At 38.4% G+C, this 24,330-nt stretch overlaps 1 protein-coding gene across 23 annotated transcripts in view; it reads left to right on the top strand.

The window, feature by feature from the left end:
• DMD (dystrophin) overlaps positions 1-24,330 on the top strand; it is a 1,043,395-nt gene that overhangs the window by 997,207 nt on the left and 21,858 nt on the right. For 16 of the 23 annotated variants that reach the window (XM_052674152.1, XM_052674145.1, XM_052674163.1 and 13 more), the window contains 7 exons: positions 843-1,009; positions 3,108-3,219; positions 8,210-8,346; positions 9,132-9,170; positions 13,543-13,608; positions 14,633-14,698; positions 17,594-17,752. In XM_052674152.1, the coding sequence (XP_052530112.1) occupies positions 843-1,009; positions 3,108-3,219; positions 8,210-8,346; positions 9,132-9,170; positions 13,543-13,608; positions 14,633-14,698; positions 17,594-17,752 (746 nt within the window). The remainder of the gene's footprint in view (positions 1-842; positions 1,010-3,107; positions 3,220-8,209; positions 8,347-9,131; positions 9,171-13,542; positions 13,609-14,632; positions 14,699-17,593; positions 17,753-24,330) is intronic. The other 7 variants (XM_052674148.1, XM_052674166.1, XM_052674168.1 and 4 more) reach the window with 3 other exon arrangements.

Raw genomic sequence — 24,330 nt, 5'->3', positions numbered from 1 at the left:
GCTGAGAAGAAGGAACTATGCATGATTTTGGTGTTTGCACAGTGCCGGGTGTGCTGGAAGTCTCTTGTTCCTCGGAGTTACTGTTCAACAGATACATAAAATAATTGCCCTACTTAGGATATGATGGGAACAAAACAGAGAAATAGGGCTGCTGCAAGGTTTGAATGGAGTGTTTTGCTCTTGGCGAAGAGACAAAAGAAGGAGGTATTAAAATACAAGACTAAAAGCATCATGTTCTGTGGGACAGAGCTGCATTGTGTTTTCAGGCAGTGGCAAGAAACTTAATGTTGATTTGGTGGGAAGAGGGACTGTGAGGCTTTTAAGGAGGTGAAGTTTGTATGTTCAACAGCAGGCTTGAGAAGGACTTCAAATGATTTCCTTGTATATGCATTTTGGAGAAAGATCAGTGTGACAACGAAGAGTGTTAAAGGAATTTTGATAGAAAGACATGCAATTTTTAGCGGTTGGATAACACAGTGTTTGTTAAAATGAGGAGTGCTACAGAAGTACAGATAAGAGAAAGAGGAGGCACAAGATTATCTTTAATGCCAGGTGTTGTAAGTGGATGATTTTTGTTGTGACAGAGTACATAGCAGTGCTGTCTATTATAAGAGAGAATGAGAGAAAGCGAGATTGGAAACATTAAAAGTGTTTGGTTCCTGTTTTCAGGGCAGTATCCTGAAGGTTGCTTGGTTTTCTGGGGGATGGGTGAACTGAGGGAAAAACTGAACTTGGAGAAAGGATGCAGAGCTTGTAGGAGAACAGTGACTTGAACTGTTAATTAGCTGATGGTACACTAATCACTTCTGATGAACCCTTGTCTTCCTTCTCCTCTGCTTCAGGCAAATAACAAGCCCGAGATCGAAGCAGCCTTGTTCCTGGACTGGATGAGACTGGAACCACAATCCATGGTGTGGCTGCCCGTGCTGCATAGGGTGGCTGCTGCAGAAACTGCGAAACACCAAGCGAAGTGTAACATCTGCAAGGAGTGCCCCATTATTGGATTCAGGTACAAACTAATTTCCTCTCTAACTTGTGTACCACTGCTTGATGTATAGGTAGCTCTGCTTGTTCCCAGGCAAGTCATGTCCCTGATTTTCCGTGTGTTCTTGAAGTTAAAGAGAGTTTTGATGGGGTGTGAGGTAGAGTAACACTTAGACTGGGTACAGTGGTGCAAAAGCTGAAGATAACAAAAATCATTTACTGGTTAAGATAACATCCCTCCTCTGTATTCTGCCCTTTGAGTCTTTCTGTGCCTCAGCCACTAACATGATTTGCTTTAGATTCAGTTTCTTATACATGCAGCTTTATTTTCAGAATTGGGTCCTAATGAACTGCTTTCTATCACAGCATAAAGCAAGGAATGACTTGAAATTTTCCAAACGTAAAGATAGTGTGGATTTTACAGAGAAGGAATGTGGTTAGTGGGATATTAACTAGTATGCTGGACATGTTGCTAATCTGTTTAACCATCTGGATCAACACTGTGGTTACTATAGCAATGAATAAGTCGATGTGTTGTAAAATGGCCGTGTGCTGGTATGCCTGTCGAGAATCCACTTCACAGCTAAGTAAATACTCACTTTCAATTATGCCTAGACTTGTTTTATCACTTCTCTTCCTAATAGCTGCTTTGTATAGTTTCTGTCCTTGCTCCTGATCTTCTTTTACTTTTGGCATTTTTCCTTCCATAGTATCCTGATGTTTACAAAGACCTTTTTATAATTTTAGTTCTAAAACCAAGGTGTTGAACAGCAACAAGCAATACCACATAGAAAAGCCACCATTTCACTCTACCATGTGAGAATATGAGTGGGTTTTTTTTTAAACTTATAGTGGGGTAGCCCTTTCTCCTATACAGTTGTACAGGCAGTGAGAAGCAAGGGAAATAGTTAAAGTTCTGCTTTGTTTTGAGTCTGGCTTTTTCTTCAGTTGAGCCATTTGTCACGTCTTGTAAACTCATCCCCTGCTTTTATTCTTCTTGGTTTTTGAAACTGGAGAATGATAAGTATTACTGAGGAAGAGCCAGGGATGGGTTGTGATGAATTCAACACAGTCACAAAGAAAAAGCTTCCTATTCCAGAGGCAGTTCATGAAACTACTGAATTACTCTCACAATTTATATAAACAGCTGGAGACAAGTGGATGGAATTGGAAAATACAGCACTTCGAAAATCAAAGAATACCAATTGAATGAATAGTGTGTAGTTAGTTAGCATCAGAAATGTGGAGGGTGGACACTAGAGCTCTGTGTTTCCTGATTTCCCTGATCTCATCTGCCCCTTAAATTTATATAACAATTCTATTACGATAGTCAAATCTGTCAGAGATTTTTTTTTCTCTGCCTTTGCAAGTCTTTGAGACCCTGTTTACAGACTCGACAAAAAGACATTGTGTTGGACAGCATTTAGAAAGTTAATACTGTGAGCCTCAGTACAGTAAAACAATGTTCTTTTGAGGTTATTGTGACAGAACTGCTTAGCGTATTTGGAAGAAGAAAACCCTTATGCCTCTGGCTCTTTCAAGCACTTCAGCGCAGCAGATACAAGTTAGCTGTCTCATAAAACTGATGAGATTAAATAATGGCCTAAAAGTGCATTCAGATTTTTGCATGGATGGCATTCTATACATAAAAATTATATTTTGACGAAGATGCTGGAGCGTGAACAAATCCTTACCTTCAATCAGCACTGAAGGGCTTGCTGATGGTACATGTTGAGCAAGGCATTACTTCTGTGAACTCTATTTGCTTAAGAAATTCTGTGTTTTGTGTCATGTCTCAGACCAAAGGGACTGAAATTAACATTACAGAAACAAAGATCTTGGTGCTCTGTTTTGTGAGAGAGCGATTTGTAGTTAGAACTCTTCAGCATTGCCCACTATTAGAAATTTTGTGACACAGAGGGATTCTTTTTGAAAATTCTTTGCTAAGCATGTCCACTTTGTTGGTTTGAGGCAGCAATCCTGCCCCTCAAACAGGCCCTGTCCTGTAATGTGCGCTGTGGGACATCTCAGGGAAAAGCACCTAATAACTTAGAAAGCTCCAAAGGCTGACATGAAGTATTCATATACTAAGCACTGAAGCCGTTTTTTTCCCCCTCTTTTAGGTACAGAAGCTTAAAGCACTTTAACTATGACATCTGCCAAAGTTGCTTCTTCTCTGGCCGTGTTGCAAAAGGTCACAAAATGCACTATCCCATGGTGGAATACTGCACACCAGTAAGTAACCGTTTTACTGACCCTTTTACTGACCCTTACTGCTCATGGTTAAGTAGAAAGGAAAAGCTTCATTTGCTGTGTTCAGGGTAATAGAGCATTTGGGTGGTGTTTTCCCCCTATAATGAAATTGCCTTCTGTAATCTGTACATTGCAACAGTTTCTAATGCTTAATAAAAATAGAGTCCAATAGTTGGAGGTAAATTGAAGTATTATTGTTTGTACAGTGCTCTATAGTAGTATGTTATTGCATGCTGATGAGCTGCTCCATGTTCAGTGCCATCCATGTATGCATCAAAAAGGCTGTGGTTTGCACAAGCGTGTTTCTTAATCATAATGTTTTAATCATAATCGTCTTAATCATAATGTTTTCTTCCTATCCTTGTGCTTCTTTTCCTTTCCCCAGGAGGTTCGTACTTGTTTTTCCGACAACACTACAACTGCATCTTTAAATTCTTCACTATTTAGTAGTACTTTTTTATTTTATATTGACTGGAGAATACAACATATCAGGGAAGTTTTTTAGAGTAGCAAATGAGGTTTCATTTCTGAAGACTGGAAGTGCTGTTCAGTGCAGAACAGAGTCATAGAATCACAGAATCGCTCAGGTTGAAAAAGACCTTAAGGATCATGGAGTCCAACCACAACCTGACCATACTACCCTAACTCTAACAACCCTCCGCTAAATCATGTCCCTGAGCACCACATCCAAGTGGTTTTTAAACACAGCCAGGGATGGTGACTCAACCACCTCCCTGGGGAGCCTATTCCAGTCCTTAACAGCTCTTTCTGTAAAAGTGTTTTTCTGCCTTCCCTTATGCAAAAGCATCACTTTTGCATAAATGTTTCTTTCGTTCAAAGCAGCTGGTAAAGAAAACTCCATACTACCCTCTTAGCATGTCCCTCTATTTCTGACCTCACATGACCCTGGCAGAGGTCCATAAATTAGAGGAGCTCTCAGGTTGTCCTTTCACAGTACAGCATACCTGGACTGTCAGCTGTCTTTGCTATTGTGTGTGGTAATCCTGAAGCATTCCACATTATGGATTCTTTTCCTAATGTTATGGGATAGTCATTAATCTTGTACTTTTGTCAAGTGTAAATGGTGAAAATAAAGCATTAAAATTAAGTATAGGCTATCTGTGTGAACAATTTTTACATCTTAAATCAAACAAAAAGGCTTTGCCAAAATGAAGCAGACTTTTAGCTTTTCTTAGAAAGTGAGGAAAGACAGAGAAGAAATTTTCACATAAAATATCGTAATAGAGCAAATACAGTACTTTAATTTAGTTTTAATTTATGGGTATTTTACATTATAAACTTTTACCATAGCATTCAAACGGCACAATTTAATCCGCATGTCTACAAGGGGAAACCAGCGTGTTTCTGCTCACTTTTCATCAGCATTCACTGGCTGATGCTTCTCAACATCTTTCCCTGTGGGTTGAACTTAATGGGAGGGGGTGATTTGCCTGAGCTGCTGCACAGGTCGGAGGGAAACCTTAGCAATGGTGAGACGAGTCTGAACAGACCTCTCCACGTCAGGCGTTCCTGCAGCAGAACTGCCCACAGCACTCCTTCCAGTTGAGCTGAGTGCATTCTTGCTGAGTCAGCTGCTGGTTTGTTCTGTGGTTTGCCACTCTTATTCTTGTTAAGAAGCATTGTGGAAGATTGTGAGGAGTTCAGGGAATGCACAGAACAACATCTCGCTGCTATTTTCTTACCTGTTCATAAGGTGTGTTTCTAGGAAGGTGTGAATAGAGAGAAATGAAATGGCGTGGTGAGACGCTCCCACAGCCTGAAGCAATTCACTGCAACACAGACAGCATCCAGCAGGTTCCTCTTCTCCCTAACAGTGGAGGTTACTGACAGGCCTAAGGAGAACTTGTAACAGCATCCAGATTGCTGAATCAGAATAAAGAAGCATTTAAAGACAGTAAATTTTTTGGTGAGTTCTGAACTCTGACAGCCAGTGCTAATGTGCCGTGCCTGCCTGTACCAGCAGTGAGCTGAATTAGAGTAGAATTAACTGGGGCAAAAAAGTTAATGTGACACACAGTAAGCACTGATCTTTTTTGTGCTGCAGCTATTGAAAAAGTAAACCTAAGTACTGAATGACTGAACAAGATACCCACTGAAACTATCATGTCTAGCGTAACTGTTTTCAAAATGAAATGAAAAGAGTTTTGCGGATGACAAAGCACTTTTTCCCCTTCCTTCAGACAGATCTCTCACCTTAGATTGCACTTTGGCAGAGAACTTCCAGGAAATTTTGGAGCACAGCAGCCCTTAGTTCTCCTGGAGGGGAATTTGAGAACTCATGTAGAATGTCCAGGTTCTCCCTTACTGGAAAAGGTTGAGGCAGATTGAGGCAAAGGCCTTAGTTTTCTTTTAGGCAGAAGAACTGCAACAATTAGTCCTGTAAGCAACACAGCTGGATGTCTTGTTCAGAGAGAGGTGACTTTTAAAAAGGTTTCAAATAAATAATGTGAAGAAGCATTCTTCAAGACTGAGATTTAAATGTAGGATCGTATTTCTTTTTGGGGTCAACACCTGCACACACAAAAAAATTGCCTTGATAGAATTAAGCATATCAAACTGAGATAATTTTCTACAGCTAATGTTTAAAACTGGGGCTGAGGTCTGGAGCGAGGGGTTGGGAAGACACTTTATTAAACCAAAGTGCAAAAAGTAAGATGGTTGTAAGTTCTGCTTTTGTGAAGAAATAGTTTTTGTTTTGGAATAATTTTGCAACATGCTAGACCCAGCTGCCTGTATACTGCTTTGATTTAAGAGAAATAGAGTGCTAAAAGTAAGGGACAGAAAATTCCACGGTTTCTTCCTTGCAAACCCATTCTGCTGTGAATTTGGTTTTCCATTCTGAAAATCGTGTGGTGTAAAACTTCTATGGAATAAATCAGGAAGTCTGGGTGAAAATAGCTTCAGTCTATCAGCTTGTTCATGTGGCAATCATATTTTTTTTGCTATTCCTGTGCTCCTTGAACATTTTCGACATTGAAACTGGATCATAGGAGAGATGCCTGGTATTTCAAGTTGTCACTGAAAGATGTGCTTTCTTCTTGGGATGTGTGTGATACCAGCTTTCAGACTAGATCAGAATGTTTCCATGCAAACACACTGTTCTCCTGCTTGGCTGTCATGTGATGAGTTCAGGAGAGATAACATGTCTCAGGAAGGTTGAAGCAAAGAATGTTTTATTACTCATTGTGCATGAAAACACAATCAAATTATAATCAAATGCAGTTGAAAGTATACACATCGAAAATATACGCTAAAAATAGGCAAAGTGGGAATAAATGTTTATAAATGATACAAGTCAGCAAAAGGAACAGAAAGCTGTGCTTAATTTGTTTGTACCAAGACTAGATATCAGAAGAATTCCCAGCTGAATTTCTCTAACTGGTCTCACGATGCTTACCTCGTTAAGGATTCTCACTGTAGGATTGCAGCTTGTGTTCAGGAGAGGGAATTCCCTCCTACTGCGGGCCACATCAGTAAATGCCCTTTCCAGAGTCCTCTGACTGGTCTAGATGTACTTAATCTCTCCCTTTCTTTAATTCAAGTTTATTGAAATACTGCTGAGTGTTATCATAGTTTCTTGGAAATACAAATGCTGGTGTACTGGCTTGTCAGTTCTGATGTATTATTTCTCTGCCAGTCATTGATCACACTGAATTTTCATACAAGATTGTTTGGAAAGAGAGTCAAATTCTTTCCTGCTTTACATGAAGCTTGTAGGTGTCTTCAGGATGGGAAGAACATTCCTTTCTGTTACTGCATCTCAATCTTTCTGCAAATTATTTTTTAGAGCATGCTTAATTTTTCTACCTGAGCAATCATTAAAAATACATACATCTGTGTATCAGCAGCTTCACAAAAGTGGGCTTGACTGATGGATTCCAGCGCCTCCTTCCTTTCTGAAATGGAAGGCATAGAACTCATTAAAAAATGTCAGAAAGATTAACTTTCCCTCATTTCTTTCCTTCAAATTAGATACACTGGAGAAGTGATATCGTTATGTGGGTCAGGATGAACTTAATTTACTGTAGAAAAGCAGTATTTCAGGGTCAAGCTTCTCTGTGAGGTGTAAAGATGGAGTGCAGCCTGACTAATGTAACTGAAGTCTTCCCATTAAAATTCTTCAGAAAATTGTCTGACTCTTAATCAGGCTTGCAAGAAGTGTTACATCTTTGCAGCAGACATGCTTTGAACTCTTTCTGACTCATTCTGGTCTTCAGGAAACTAATTGCACTTCGTGCTCCTCTGTTGGTGTCTGTAGGAGAAAGGAGGTTGAGTGCAGGCAATGGAGTAGAAAACTTTCTGTAAATTATACTCTCCTCAGGTTATCAGTCTTAAATGCCTCTTAGCTTAAGATTTAACAGATGCAAGAAGAAGTAACTGATGTAAGAGTTTCAGCAGCTCTCACCTGCTTCTTGTTTTTCTTTGATAAAAATATTAATGGCAGAAAAGATTGAGGACGAAAACTGCAAAGAAGAGGTGCCAGGAGTATTGCCCTGGCTTTCATGGACCAACAGATGCAGGAGATGGAAGCAATGAGCATATGGGAAGAGTCGGGATTCAGCCAGTCAGGCAGGTGGCAGCTCCCACCGACCAACCATGTGCCCTCTGTTGCACTCGTTGCAGTGTTGCACAAGAAATAGGTGGAGAGTCCCAGGCTACATGAGGAAATTCTCATTTAATTACTTTTTGTCCTCTTTAGATGAACTGAAAAGAGGCATGAGTCTGTTATGGTTATGGAGCTTCCCTTTCCTTCTTCCTCCCCTCTAGCTGTGCTGTTTTATAGTACATTTTGATGTGATTGATAAATAAATTGTGTGGTTCTGGAGGCCAAGTCATTGGCAACTCTGCTTGGTGTGGCCACAGCTCCTTCGTATGGCGCAGCAAAGAAAGGGGCAACTAAAAGTAAATACCTGTCATGAAAGATGATTTCATTGTGATTTGTGGCTTTCAGACAACTTCTGGAGAAGATGTCCGTGACTTTGCCAAGGTACTAAAAAACAAATTTCGAACAAAAAGATATTTTGCAAAGCACCCACGAATGGGCTACCTGCCTGTGCAAACTGTCTTGGAGGGAGACAACATGGAAACGTGAGTAGCTATCAAGTTTCTAAGTAGCAATGTATTTGGTATGCTCTTTGAGCTTCCCAGCTGGTGCCAACTCCCTTCACTTCCTACATGCATAAAGTCTCATTCTTTCTTTCATTTTTTGTTAACCATGGCTGGCAGGAAAACACAAGCTGGAGTTCCAATTGCCGTTCCTATTATATGTTTGCGTACCTGTCCTTACAGGAACTTCCACTTCAGTCAGTAAAAAAAAAAAAATGCTGTCTGACAGCCTTATAAACGTTTAGTTTTGATATGGCAGCTCGGAAACTAATGATCTCTTCATCAAATTTTTATTTCTTTCCAATACGTATTTTTCTGTATTTTTTTTTTATTTAGTTTGCTATGTTTGCAAACTTTTCAACTGGCTTCTTCTTTTCTCACTGCATAAATTTAGTCTTATTAAATGACTTTGAAGTCAGTTTTTGGAGGAAAAAAAGAGCAATAATACATCTGGAAAAACTGATGAGTAACCCATTCCCCTGTGTTGATTTTTTTTTGTTTGTTTGTTTATTTGGTTGTTTTGTTTTGTTTTTTTTTTTGTAAGATAAAGGCAATTGCACACAGCTTGTCCTCGCTCTCTCTTTTTTAATTTTAGATATTTTGTTTCTCTTTTTGGTTCTTTGCTCTCCATGGTCATTCATGTTGGTCTATTGGATTTCTGTTTTTCAGTTGTTGTGATTTTTTTTTTTTTTTTAATCTTTCTGTAATTATTTTGCTGCTGAGTTTCTTCTGCCTCTCTCTTCACCTCCTCATTTTTTGTCTTGCAGTCCTGTTACTCTGATCAACTTCTGGCCAGTAGATTCTGCGTGAGTACTTTTGCTGAAGTGTGCTGCTGCTGCTACTGCTGCTGCGTTCCCTCACTTTTTTGTTTATTTCTTTGTTTAGTTTTGCATAAGTTCATTTCCTTCTTTCTTTATGATAATTTTCTTTGGTACACTCTCTAAAGGAATGTTTTGATCCCAGATGAGGAGAATGGGATAAATCCAGGAACTTCCAGCAATCATGAAATGTGTTCTGTATACTCTTCCTGGAGTATGTATTTTCATGGAATTAACAGGGATTTTGGTACACTCTTACTGACGCTTATGAGAGTCTGTCATTTAAAAGGCTGTGTTTCTGAATGTGTCAATCCCTCTATGTGTATACAAAATGCTTTTTGACAGATATGAATTGAATGGATTTAATTCAATTTCAGGAATGATACTGTTTTGTAGATAAAGCTATAATCTGGTTTTATGCACAACCATGCACACCTGCATACTCACATGCCCAAATTAATCCAAAATTCCCTGGACATTTTACTACAGTTTTTTTTACATGCGGTTTGTGAAGGCAGGTTGAAATGTTTACTGTATATTTTTTCAGAAGTTAAAAAAAAGCAGGGTTTTTCAGATATGGATTGGACTTTTGTTCTTGCATCATTCTTGCACATGCATCATCTTACTGTTGTAGTAACACCCTTCTCGTAAACTGAAGATATATCTTTACCGTTGTGGCATTTGCTGCTACTAGTGTTACATGGATGATTTCAGAACAATGTTAAATAAGGTTTATTTTTAATTCACATCTTGATAATGAGACTAATAAATAGAATTTTATATATTTCCATATGGTGAAATGTATATGGCTTGCACCTTCATTGAATTTTTGGTAGAATAAACAAGAGTGAAATGAATACATTGGAATATTGATGTATAGTTTTCATTTGGAGCACAGACCATTGGGAAGTCAAATGCAGTGCTCATCCTCTAGGAATTTTATTTTGTGTAAGCAAGAAATGTATATTTCTGCAAACCACATATGGTTAAGGATCCACCCACAAAACTGCCAGAGGGCTGAACTGAGACTGAAATAGTGTGGCTTTGAACTTTAAGGGTGCATTTGCATTTATAAATGCATATGGGGTGATTGCAGCATACTGTGTATAAAACTCTGTCTGTAGGTTCCTTACCCTTTGGAACAATTGAAAAGGTAGAAGTAACCACTTAAAGAATGCTTGGATAGTGTGGAATGCCATTGCTGTGTCTGACATAACATGAAATTAAGCTGCCATAACGTGCTTATTTGTAAGGCACACTGCCACTAGTTCACTCACAGTAATAACTTCACGTATGCCTACGCTGTGATAACATCACACCTAAGATTTACTGTTGATTACTACAGGGACCTTAATGTGCATGTAATATTTAAGAAAGCTTGGGAAATACGTAGAGGTATGATTTGGATGGAGAGACACGTAGCAACGTTTATCAGATCAACTCAGATGTCTTCCTGAAAACAGTCCTTTTTTCTGGTCTGACAAGAAACCAGGAAATTAAAAAAAAAAAAAAAAAAAAAAAAGGCTGGAAAGAGTTGCTGTTTGTTCTGCTAGCTTTGGTTCTTTCTTTAGTGCTAGACCACTGGGGTCACAGCATAAGTTACTGAACTAGCCAGCTTTAAAGCTATTTTTTCAGTTACAGGGCTCATTGCAGCTTTGGCAGGCAGACATCCTACTCTGGTTTTCATTGCCTTTTTTTGGTATTCTCGTACCAGTTTTTTGGTTGTCTTCGGAGCGCTGCAGAAAAGCATAACCTGACCAAAATTCAAAAGCGCTCTATCTATTGTATAGCATATATACCTATATGCTATTCTGGCATCAGCATATGTTATGATATCTGAATTTGTTTATAAGCATGTACATGCATATCTATGTGCGTTCATACAAGTAAGTGATTTAGGTCACTTATTATCCCATATGTATTCTGCTTGCCCAGCATTAAAGGGGCAGCTTACAGCTTTTCATGAGAATTTATGTCTTTTTACTTGGATTGGGGACTGTTAGTGGCACAAAAACAATTTACTTGATTCTGCACTTTCAAGAGCCATTAACTGCAGTGCTGGATAGCACAAAAAATGCCCTCCTCCTGTTGGCCACATTTCCACAAGTGCAGGGAATTGCAGGACGGGGTGTTTACTGCTCGATTACCACTTGACGTGAATGGAATTCCTCAGTCTATTGCTGCAGACACCAGCTTGAGAAATACAGCTGTGGAGCCCTTGTAAAAGGAATGACTATCTTGGTTAAATATTGGCTGTGTTTCTCGACCTTCTCACTGAATGTTCAGACTGATTACATGAGCTGATTACATGTGTTCAGAAGGTAAGGCCAGTGAGCGCTTGCACAGATGGTCATCTAAAAGTGTGTCTGCAATAGCCTTCAGTGCAGCACAGCTATCAGCTATTCACAGGCCGGCTCAGGTACTGGAAACAGTGTCCCTCTGAGCTGCTAAATTTAACATGAAAACTGCAGTGCTTCCCAGCAGGTTTGCTTTAATAAGCAAACTTTTTAAAATCTGAGTGGGGTAGATTTTCATTGCAGTGTGTTCTAAAGTGGAGGCGAACTTGGAAATGTAGACTTATCCCATGCCTACAAAGTTTGCAGAGAGGCATAGAAAACTCCAACACGTTACACTGGGCTGTCTTTAAGAAAAATGCATATTGCACACTTTGTTCACTTCTGAATGTAAAGCTTAGTTTTGAAGCAGCAAGTATGCAGTTACGCAGTCAAGCAAAGCTTTTACCTTGTACTACTGCCAAAAGACAGACACATCACTTCTGTTCCTCCACTGCCCAGTTGGTCCCAGCCGAGTGCTGCCATCTTCCTTTACTGGTACGAAACTGTGGAGTCATGTAGTAAAAGGGACCAGAGAATGATGCAGTTCAAAACTGAAGCTCCTTTTAATACAAGTTTCCTAATCCACGAACAGTACTAGCAGCAGCATTTGTGCATGCACTGAAAACAAAACCTCTTCTTTCATCGTTAGTACCAGCTTAGGTCAGCTGGATATGTACTGCCTGTCAGACAAAAAATGAAGATCGCATCAGTTTGTCAGAAAACAGTTACTATTTTAGCTTGGTGATCCACATGTTCTGGAGAATGCTATGCAAAGTTGCAGGCAGGTGGTTGTCCATCTGCATGAGTCTCTGCTGTACCAAGAAATGCTGAATGTTATTTGAATATGCAGTGGGAAAAATTACATTTGGAGACCAAAGCTCATTTCAGATAAAATGAGATTCACAATGCTTGGCCTGTAATGTCTTAAAGAGAAAACCCTTGCCCTTCTTTGAGGCATTGGCTGTTTTGTATGGTGCATATCATTCTATTAATTCTGAAAGGTCCTAATATTTCTAAAGCCTTTTGCAGACTGTTTATGAAACTGGAAAATGACCAGTGAAGTATAATAATCTCTTAGCACTTTTACTGCAGGATGATCAAGCTCCTAGCACAGAAGCATTAAGCACCATGAGATTATTAGTTCTGGTTTATAACCAGTAAATACAAAACAGATTTTGTCTGCACTTGAGATGTGGAGTACTGCCAGTTGAGCAGAACCAGCCCAACCCACACTGTCCAGCAACTTGACATGAAGGGAAGACGCTTCATTGATCTGGAATTCTAAAAGGAGTTGCAAGAGATGGAAATTCAGATTCAGCTAAAATAAGGGGTTACTGTAATATCTGGAAAGCTGCATCATGTTTTGTTGTTTGTGTACCTCCTGCTACATGCAGATAGGCAAAATCCCACGTCAGTCAGAGTGCTTCCTGCAAGCACATCTGTTCTTGAAGTGCTGAGGTGACATTGTCCTGACCAAGATGTTCTCCAGGATCGAGACTGAACGAAACTCATCACTTTCAGCAGTCTGTTATTAAATGCTCGTTTCAGCCATTTAATGTTTCTGGCTGCTGATGGAGTAGCTCTTGCAGGCTTTTCTAGGTGGAACGTGCCTCTACTGTGTTAGGGACATGGCGTGGGCAGCGGGGAGGCAGAGGAAGGGCTCCCAGCGACAACTGACAGCACTGCCTTCAGAGCAGGCCAGGCGCAATTTCACATGGAGGAGAAGGCAGGTGTAAGGGCAAAATGGGAGCAAGGGCTCATCTGCACATCCTCTTGAAAATGATTTTTTGGGGGTTTGTGTGAGGAGGAGTCTGCAACAGATGGATTGCCAAAGGGTGAAAGTGCTGTGTGCGGTACCACAAAACACGGCGTGCCTGCTTGAGGAGGTCGCAGTTACAACATGCTGTTTGTCAAACGCAGTGTAAGCGTAAGGCATAGAGGTGTGAGGGCATAGACAGAGCTAAGTGTCTTTTTACTTTTAAGGGGGTATTGTTTGTGATTAATCAGTGTTTTCTGCCTTATAGGCCTGCCTCGTCCCCTCAGCTTTCACACGATGATACTCATTCACGCATTGAACATTATGCTAGCAGGTATGAGACCAGCTGGACGTTAGGCAGATCTTTCTCTAAACAATCATTTAAAAAATTCCAAAGGCTGCGTGCTGCCTGAGTGGGTCTTACAGAAACGTAGAGTCTGGGGGTTTCTTCTCCAGGCTCTGGGATGCAGGGTATAACTCATTTTTGCTACTAACCAGCCTCCCACTAACTTGCATGCCAGCGCGTGTGTGTGCTTAGAAATGGCCCTGGGGGGGGTCTTTGTTAAGCTGCACCCTCAGTTTGCACAGGGTTTAATTACTCTGGTGTAATCATACAATTCAGAAGAGCAGAAGTCTCCAAACTTTACAGCAATCTCAACTGCCATTTTAATGTTAAGTAATTCACCACATGGATTACCACAAACAGGATCTTTCCTTGGTTTGGAGGATAAAAATCATTGGTATATCACTGCTTCAGTTCTCTTCTCCACTTTCATACAGCTCTTAACGACGTCAAAGTGGGTTAATTGCACAGATAGGAAAAATAACATGCTTCTCCACTGAGGAAGCAAATTTGCAAGGTTTGAGATAACGAATGTTATTGCAACCTCCTCATTCTGTCCCCCAAAATCATTTGATAATATGATAATTCTTGGAATTATGCAGTATGTTTAGGAGGGACTAGCTGTTGAAAACCAACGAGAAATGACTTATCATTTCAGTTCTGATGATGGCGTTGCCAGGTATGGAACAATTTGTGTAGTCCCCTGGCACTTTAAGGCCTTTCTGTTCCTGTGGAATTAATTAGTCATGAGTTGAATAAAATCTCAGATAAAGACTTGAAAATCTGAAGAGATGAAAAGTGAATTTAGCCAGGCCATTGTAATGAAAAAGCAATTATTCATGATAGCTAATTGCAAAACCTTTTGATAATCAACAGAGAGTATAAATTCCTCTGGGTTTCAAATTCTATAAGTCATCAAAAACATCACACTCTTTAACTCTTTCAGGAATGTTAAAGCAAACAAGGTTTATGGGAAATATAATTTATTTTAATGAGTCTGTTTGTTTTTCCACAGGCTAGCAGAAATGGAGAACACCAATGGTTCTTACCTAAATGACAGTATTTCACCTAATGAGAGCATGTAAGTAGGTCATTTTATTATTTTTGACATGAATTTTCTTGTGAAGGTTAATAACTAGTAATGAAACTCTGCTATACTCTGCACCACACTCAGTTCCATTTCATGATGAACTCTTGTTCTTTCAGTTTGTACAGTAGTGTCCGGATTTATGGCTTTAATACTGAATTTATGCAACAGATGATTAATGCTTCCAAAATAAAATAACTGATTTTTCTCAAAAAAATATTCAGTAAATACTTCCCAAATTACTTGTAAAAAAATTGTACATCATCTAATGTGTTCCAAGGAAAAAAATAAAAAGTTGCCCCTTTTACCTGAACTGCAGTTAATGGTGTTAAATTACTGAGAGGGCAGAATGTAAATCAAAAGTCTGTTGAGGCTGTGCAGAAAAATTTGACCTGTAAATAGCAGAAATATATTACAGGTGTAAGCCATGAGGGAATCATCCTCACCATAATATATTAGAAGTAGTAACCTTTCAGTTAGACGTATCATTAACAAGCACTTGGTTTTACTAATTTAAAGACATATAAAATTAAAGGAACGTAGTCTGAAACTTTTAAAGAATGGTTCAGTGTGACATCATACTGAGACCCTTTTCTGGTTTACAAACGTGATTTGTCATGGTTTTCTTGATTTCATTTGCTCTCTGAATGAAGTGGCATAGAACCAGAAAACGAACTGTGAGTAGTATGATTGAACACAGGAGAGAAGTACAGAAGTCACTGTGGTGCTTGAAAATTAGGTCAGTTAATTGACTGTGTAGAAGTCATGCCACAAATTCCAAATCATTCAAATATTTTTTTAAAAATCTGTTTTTCTACACTAATCTCATGCTTCCCCCAGCTTGAGGATTTCTCTGAAAATTCAGACAGAATCTTCTTAATAAGTAAGAGTTCCTTTAAAGCATTGTACTGCCAATTTTCATTCATAAATTCAGAGTCCAAATCACTTGTAAGGATGTTTGTGAGCCAGTGAAGTGTTCACAGATAGTAATAAAAAAGCTTGTTTCTGCGTTTTGAAATGCTTTCTCTTTTGGCTTGGTAGGATTGCTGCCAACTAACTTTGAAAGGAGATTGTGTGTACAGCCAAATACATTGTCTGTACATGGGTTTTACAGTGTTGGTTCCCAGAGCAGGAAGTTAAACTGACACGTGAAAACTAACACCTACACAGTGTCAGGGTAGTTTCAATCAGTTAATGAGAACTTTGTTTCCCAAACTGAATGTCACTTTTGAATTGTTGCCATCATATTATTACATATTTTCCTGTTATTGTCATTAAAATATTTCAGTGCCTGTAGTCAGAAAATCATACATAAGCTGTATTGTTTTAATTACAGCTTCGTCTCACTGATGAGTTCATTCTTTAGCTAATAAAAGCTGTATTAATGTGATTAAGTTAATAACATAACCACTGATTATCCAGCCTCTTCATTACTTGTTTGTACTGTAAAAGTTAGAATAAATATCCTGTGTTTTAGAATAAATAAGAGCCAGATTTAAATTGCAGTAAAATTAAAGCTCAGTGTGAATTCAGAAGTGTGGGTGAGTTTTGTTTGATGCCCTGTAGATCTTATTTGCTGATGTTCTCATGGTGTTTGGCTTAAAATTACAGTTAGAACGCCATAAATATGGACATGTGGTTGGGGGGAAAAAGAGAAAATGCCTGTATATACAGGTACAAAATATTTCAATGTGTGTTGCCATCATAGTTATATACATACACACAGGTTAAAGATCACACAGGACAGTGTCTTGGGAAATGGCATTATGCTGCAACATTTTTCACTGTTATTTTGCTTAAGCTGCTTACAAATTCAGAAATAGACAAGCCTTTAAAATTTTGTTTAAAAAGAAGAAATTATGCCTGTGAAAAATTTAGTATTTCTCATTTATGAACTAATAGCAATGTTCTCTGCACTGGTTTAACACTCCTGCAGTCTATAAAATGGCATCATTAACATTTTCAGTAATAAAATGCAACAAGAAATATTCTGAATTTTGAGCCATAACAGCTATTCCAAATGTCAGTTAAATTCTAAATTACAAAGGTAACAAGAAAAAAATAAAGCTAGACTGAAATACTTTGTTGTAAGTATTACCATAAAAGCAAGATTCACAATAGCTCTGTAGTTTTTTTCTGTGATTGGCTGGAGGTGTTGCTATCTGTCATGGCTTCTGCTACTGCTGTTTACTGCTGGTGTTAGCTGCATAGCCTAGGGCCTGAATGCCATTCCTTAGAGCCTGAAAAATACATCCATTTAATTTTTTGAGATTGTTAAGGTCTTCAGAACTAGTTTGCTTTTTTCTCCCAGAGAGTCTCTGTTTCAATTGCCTGATAGTTTCAGGGGCAATAAAATAAAGCAGTTGTTCACTTATATTAAATAGAATATATTTATATTCTGAAAGTGTATATCACTTGTAATTCCAAAAGGAAAAAAAAAAAAAAAAAAGAAGCAACTCCTCAATGAGGAAAGGCATAATTTTGTTTTATTATGTCAATATTTCTTTTATTTCACTCCATTTACAAGTTTATAGGGTAAAATAGCTAAGTATTTGGAAGCCTTTATTAAATGAGTTGATATAAAATGCCTCTCCTTTTCTTCAATAACCTTTGTGGAACATAGATCAGGCAGGATAAGATTTTTTCTCGAGCAGATTTCAAATCTCACTTAGGCAAAAGAGGAAAGCTGTGATTGTCAGCCAAACTATGCTTTAAATATGTGAGAAGCAGAGGGGAAGAGAGGTCAGTTCTACAGAAGGGGAAAATTGGTGTAGACTAAGTTGAACATTTGAGTGGATTTTGTTTTGAGGTATATTGCTCTGCTTTTTACAAAGAGTTCAGTGAATTCCTGTCTAAGAACTGCCTGGTTTATCCTCCTTTGTTTTCCAGCGATGATGAACACTTGTTAATCCAGCACTACTGCCAAAGTCTGAACCAGGAATCCCCCCTGAGCCAGCCCCGAAGCCCTGCCCAGATCTTGATTTCTCTGGAGAGTGAAGAAAGAGGTGAACTGGAGAGAATTCTTGCAGATCTGGAAGAAGAAAATCGGTGGGTTACAGTCAGCTGCAGCAGTGATCGTCTGCACACTAAAGATACGAATGGGAAGAGGGAAAGCTAATAAAATCCTGCAGTTAGAATGTCTTTCAAATTAAATTAGTTCTATTAAGTCTACCTAAGCTATTCATGGTTTTCCCTCTGTAAGTGAGATGATGAGGCTGAAAGAGTGTAATTATTAACTCATTCCTATGTTCAGTGCAGTGGTGAGTCAGCACTGAACCTTCAAAATGATGAGCTGCAAACAAATGTATGGGTCACTTAATATCCTTGTGATTATGGTGTCACCTCCAATGAGCTCTGCTAGCTGTGTTTCATAGCATTTCCTTCTGTTCCACTGTTTCCTTTACTTCCACGATAATAATGAGCTTCGTACCAGACTTTGCTGCTAATTGAACAACGGGTGTGCTGGTTTCTGCACTGTAGTTTGGAAAAGACAGAGGGAGGTTCATGGAAAGACTTGCATTTCTAAGAAAGGATATGTGAAGTTCTGAGAAGACTTCAATTCATTTGAAATAAATAATCTGTGCAATAACTGCTATTCATCTAGATAGAATTCACCCTGTAGCATTTTTAGGGATAAAATAAGTTATAAAGTTGCATTTACTTCAGAGAAAATGAGTGTTTTCACAGTAACTAAAATGTGGATCCATTTTTATTTCTATTTCTTTGCTCTTATTTTTTGCCATTTCTTCAGCTTTTCAGTACCATATATCATTTAACGCTCCTTCTAATTTGAAGTTTAATTGAAGTTGCCTTCGTTAATCAAAAAAAAAAACCCAAAACAACCCCAAATGATTTCTTGTAGCATCACAACACTGCAGTCCCAATTCTATGGTACACTGGAGCCATATGCCATCAGCATAAAAAATTGGTAGATCTTGATATATTGATAGATTAATAGTTGCAACCAAGAACTTCTAAAATCAAAATGTAACATAAAAATTATTAGATCTACAGAAAGCACATTTTGTTTGCCTTCTTTTGTCTTCAGCTTTTACGGTATAGGATACCATATAGGATGGCATTTTCATGCTCCTTTTTCTTGTTTCTGCAAGAGCTAGATACTTTTGTCTTGTTTATGTTGAGGGTGTAATGCAGTAATCATTTACCTTAGGAATGTCAAGGAAATAACTGCAAGAGTTGGCAGTGCTATAGATCTTTTCTCCATGCAGAAGTCTCCTTTTGATGCTAGTAATCAATTATAGTGCCTCCATCACCCCATCATCTCTATAAGACTGTGGCTGGGACTTGTTCACAGAGAGCATAGCCCTGACTTGCAGAACAACTTGAGTTGATTTTGGCATTTAGAAACCTGAAATAAGCTATCAGTCACCTAGAATAGGAGGAAGATGTAAATCTGCCTTGTGCTTCCTTCTGACTTGCATCAGCTAGTCCCCTGAACATTAGGTCTGTATTTCTGTATAATGCGCTTCAGCCAGGAAAAAAGAGAAGAGCCTCTTGTCCATAAATACCAGTTTTTACTTTCAAGTAGGTCTTTCTGAATAAATCTCCAGGGGCAGAAGTAATTAATGTAACTAGTAGTTTGTTTCACACAGGTTTTTTTCATTAAAGTTGAAATTTGCTGTAGAGGTTACTTCTAATCCACCATTATTTTCTCATGCCCTTCTGTTTCCAGCAGTGTTGCACCCTCTCTGAATCAAACTACAAAATCTTCAGGCCACGTCAAGCTATAGATCAAATTGCTAAGTCTAGCTGTTTTCTGTGAGAAATCAGTAGCAGTGAAAAGACTTGGAGAAATGTTCTATTCTGCCTGAAAAAAAGCTGACAGGATGTCTGACAGACCCCTGTCTGAGCCCCACCTCTTCTTGAAAATGCTGACTTCCCTTACTCTGTCCATTAGTAGCTGCAATGAAGTCAAATTCAGCTTGTCCAGATGTCATTATAGCTGAGGACAAGACATTGTTTGAAGCTTCTTTCTGTCTGTTACTTAAGTGTTCTGCACAGTTAATAAACAGGAGACTGAGAAATAAAGAGGAACTGTCAAGAACTTACATTTTTCAGGAGGATTTGGGAGAATATACAGGATCCTCATCAAGGATGAGGAAAACTTGGGACAGAAAACTGTAGTAAATAAAGCCCTTCTTCAACAAATGGCAGTCAGGTTTTGTTGGAAGCAAACTCCAGGCTAATACACTATACATAAACCCAAGTACTTTCTAATTTGGAGGAGAATAGGTCTTTTAAAATAAGCCATTATACTTCCCATTTTCAGGACTTCTGTAGTTTAGAAGTATTAGGTAATTGATGAAATAGAAATAATAAGATAGCTTAGTTTTCAGGGACATTGCTGTTTCAAACTGCACCAGGTAAATGATTCATGGAAAAAGAACAAAAATCAGAATGTTCTTCTGTCTGCATTTAAAACACATTGCTCACTTGGAAAGCAGATGACTCTTCAAGGAGCCTAGTTTTAGATTAAAAAATGGGAATATGAACATTAATGTTACCTTGAGTTACATATCTGAAAGTTGTAAAAAATTCCTTTTGGGACTGTGTGCCTTAAATTTTAGTATTAACCTTATTTAATATAATAATTACTGATGAGGATTAATACATTCAGAGATAACAGAGGAGAATTGTACTGCAAAAATGCCTGTTCTGAGGTTTGGCAATCCAACAAGAGCCACAAAGTATAAGTAGGACTATAGTCTGTATTTTGCATATTTCTGCTATTAGAGGCTTAGTTCCTAGCTGGATGCTGCCACAAGTAGGTTCTGCTTTTATGGATGAGTCGGGTCTAAAAGCAACAGGGACGAAGAGATCTGCTTCTTCAGGGCAATGTGGAAATCTCACTGTTGCAATTTTCATTGATCACGACAAAATCATGACTTTCGTCTCTGCAGACGTCTTTGCAAACTTCTATAAATAAGTTTTACTTAAAATAACGAGGCAGAAGCGTAAAAGAGAAGAGGTTGTTGCTTTTTGTCCTGATAGATTGTCACACCAAGGTGAATGATTTTATACAGGAAACTGATTCCTGCCACAAAAATAAACCGTTCAGACAGGATCACTCAGGAGCCATTCATTTGCTTACCTGTCTTTAAAAAATGGTTTGGTCCCTTAAGATCTGTTTTTTCTAGTATTTCTCCTATGAATCAGTTCAAAACTTTTTGGCTCTTAGAAAGGTAGTCAACAAACTATCACCCTGCTTCTGGTGCGTTAAAGCATGTTCTTCATGTTACTTCTAACAATAATCTCCAGGTAAACGTTGATTACCGCAGCATGAAGACTTGGTGAATCTGTTGCTGGAAACAGGGCTGAACGTGTTGCAAATCATGTTGTGATTTCTTAGTCCTCTGTCCAGCCTTAAGGTGACTAGACTGTTTCATTTTTGTTGTGAATACCTCAGGTCTTGTCACTGGACTGCCTTTCCTTCCTGGTTTTGAACTAAATGTGATACTTGCTCCTGGGAAGGTACATGGCTAGAAGGCAAGCAGTACTACATAAATAGTCATCTTTTCATGCCCGTATTGGAAGAAATTTTGTTGCATACACTTGTGATAGATTTTGACAATGAGGATTTAGCTCTCCCTGCTGTGTCTTTTATTATTCTGTAGTTACAGTCAGCATATGCGTTCACTTCTCGGCAGCTACTGGGAAAGCTGCATTAAGTACCAAAAAGAAGCAACACTAAGATATTCAAAACACTTCATTATCATTCTGCTTTTTCTTCCGCTCTCCACACTTTCCTACCTTTAAAAAAGCCCTTCTCCGTTTTGCTTCTTGTTTTCATTTTTCCTCATCTTGTTTGAGCTTTTTATAAAATTCTGACTTCCATTTGGTTTTCAGTTGCAGTTCCTGGTCTCCAGACATTTCCATCGTGATTTGACAAAGGCTCTTTGAAATTGAAAATTTGAGGTTTGGTTTTGGACAGTTTTAAAAGTTCTGCTGCCTATTTTGAATTCTTCTGAAATGTATTATCCAAATTATAAACTAATGTAGCTGTGACACACTTCTGAATTCTTTTATTTTGTTTGGTGGTGGTTTATTTTTTTCACTTTCAAGAACCTCTTGTTAGATATTAATTATTTATCTAGTAGAATTTTGAGATCTTGGTGCTTTTGTAGTTACAATATGACTGCTGTAAATAATTTATACCTAAAACTTGACTGTTAAATAATTTATATTTGCTAAAATCTGAACATTTGGAGAATAGTTTCAATTGGCAAAACTGTTTTGCTTGAGCATTAGGCCTTCAGACTCACGCTTAGTTTTACATCACGCTGAATATTGTGATAAGATCTTGGTGTATCCAGTAGACATAAAGTAATCTTGCTGTTGAGGACAATATTGCTATATAAAACAAAACCACAAACACTTATAAAAATGCCCAAAAGAACATTCTGAAATTTAAGAGTGAATATATCTCCATAACAAGCAAGATGGGACTTTATGTGTCCATCTCTGGCAGTATATGACATAGATTATGTGAATGTACCATACTAGCATTATAAGGACTGCGTGATTTTGCTACAAGACAATCTCAAAACTTTTTGCAAATAATTAAACTACTTCTGTGTTCTTTTAGTGATTTCAAAGATCAATGTTTCCTAATAGTTTCACTGACTCAATCACTCCAACACACTTCTGTAAAAGGGAGACTTTTTTGCTGTTCTCTCATTAATTTCCCAGCTCTTAGATGTACTATAGCAAGAATGTCTCCAGGTTGAGCTATCTGCCTTTCCTTTACTTTTCTGACTTGCACTGGACGTGCAATGGGCTGTGAGCCACTGGAGAAGCAATGACATGCCAAATCTCAAAGCTGCCATTTTAAAGCAGCTGTAGTGCTCCTCCAAACCTGACTGGCCTCGACAAAGTTATTTCTGTATAGTTGCCAGTAGCCAGAAAGTGATGTATTTCTAAATATGCTGTGGCTCCTTTTGATATTTATTTTGGCACTGAAAAAGTGGAACTAGATCTTTGGAATGTGAAGCATTATAAGTAAGCAGTGGCACTCTAATGAGGAGTAGCGGTAGGCAGTTCATTCACCCGCTTTGTCCATTTCTTCAAACCACTAATTTTCTGTTGGCAGATGAAGAATAACCTGAATTCAGAAATTTTCAATTGCCTCTGAGAGGAATACTCAGCAAATGGGGTCCACTAGGATTTCTCTCACCAGGCAATTAATCCTGCCATTGATAGATGTGATTAATAACTCATGAGCTCTTTACTACCCATTTCTTTCCAATTGCATAAATCAAGGTTACATTGCATACTTCCCCTGTTATTTTTCTTCATGAATGCTTGAAAGAGGTGCAAGTGTTGTTAATTAAATCTATTTTTTTTTCTTTGTCTCTTTCTCTTACTGAAGTATATTTTCCCAGTGATCAGAAGATGCATTAGCTTTGTTTGTTTGTGACATCCAGTTGTGAAAGTCATCCAGTTGAGGCTGGATTTCTGAGTATTGCCGGTCATTGCTCAGTCACATTCATTTACAGAAGATTATGCTTTCATTTCTCCTTTCTCTTTTATGCTGAAAATGTAAGACAGCACCTTTCCTCAGGACACAGATGTTGTCTTCTGAGAGCTGTGGACACTTCTTTGGATGCCTGGCTTGCAGCAGCATTTCTGTTTCACCCCATAGCTTGAAACTATTCCAGAGGTGGGAATAAAAACAGATTGTTCTCTCCCCAAGGAGGTTCTTGGAGCAACTTTCAAATGATTTCTTTCTTTCTGACATTGGAGCTTTTTTCCTCTATGTAAATACTCTGTATGTTAGATCTCATGCAACTGATAAATTCAGACGCCTTTGTTTGGATAATGTGCAGAATCCTTTACAACAGCTTTTTTTTTTTTCCTGTAGCATTTCAGAAAGAGTTTTAGACTATTCTATATCAAACATGAAAACATTTTTATCTGAATTACTCCTTGATGCTCAGTTGTTTTTGAGTCCCATAGTTACTGGAGAGATCTCTGTCTTGACACTTGAAGGCATAATCATAGATTCTTTGTAGCAGTGATTATGTTGTAGGTATGACCAACTGCATTTGTTTGGTTTCCCTTAGGGTGGTAGTAAATCTTTTGCTTTACGGCACTTTGAGACTTTCTAAGTCTGCTGTTTGTAGAATATTGCTGCTTTATGCATCTGTGAAACTCCTCACAGGACATTGATAGCCACAGTCTACAGACTTTGTGAAAAACAAGCTTAATGATCAATAGTATGTAAACTTTAATGTACAGTAGGACTCTGCAATCAGAATCACAGAATCACAGAATCACAGGGTTGGAAGGGACCTCAAGGATCATGAATCTCCAACCCCCCTGCCACATGCAGGGCCACCAACATCCATGTTTAATGCTAAACCAGGCTACCCAGGGCCCCATCCAACCTGGCCTTGAACACCTCCAAGGACGGGGCATCCACAACCTCTCTGGGCAATATTGTTGTCTTTCTCATTCCTCTTCCTTTTAGTATTTTTATTAATTATTCACCAGTTCATTCAGCTAGCAGTATCAGAAAACATTAAGTCTCATGAAAGGCAAACACTCATGATAGCCCTTCTTTCTTTCTTTCAGATATTTTTTGGACTTGGAAACTAATTAATTTT

This window comes from Tympanuchus pallidicinctus, unplaced genomic scaffold, assembly GCF_026119805.1.
Source record: "Tympanuchus pallidicinctus isolate F22 unplaced genomic scaffold, pur_lepc_1.0 scaffold14, whole genome shotgun sequence".
Lineage (NCBI taxonomy): Eukaryota > Metazoa > Chordata > Aves > Galliformes > Phasianidae > Tympanuchus > Tympanuchus pallidicinctus.
This window is presented reverse-complemented; position numbering and strand designations above follow the sequence as displayed.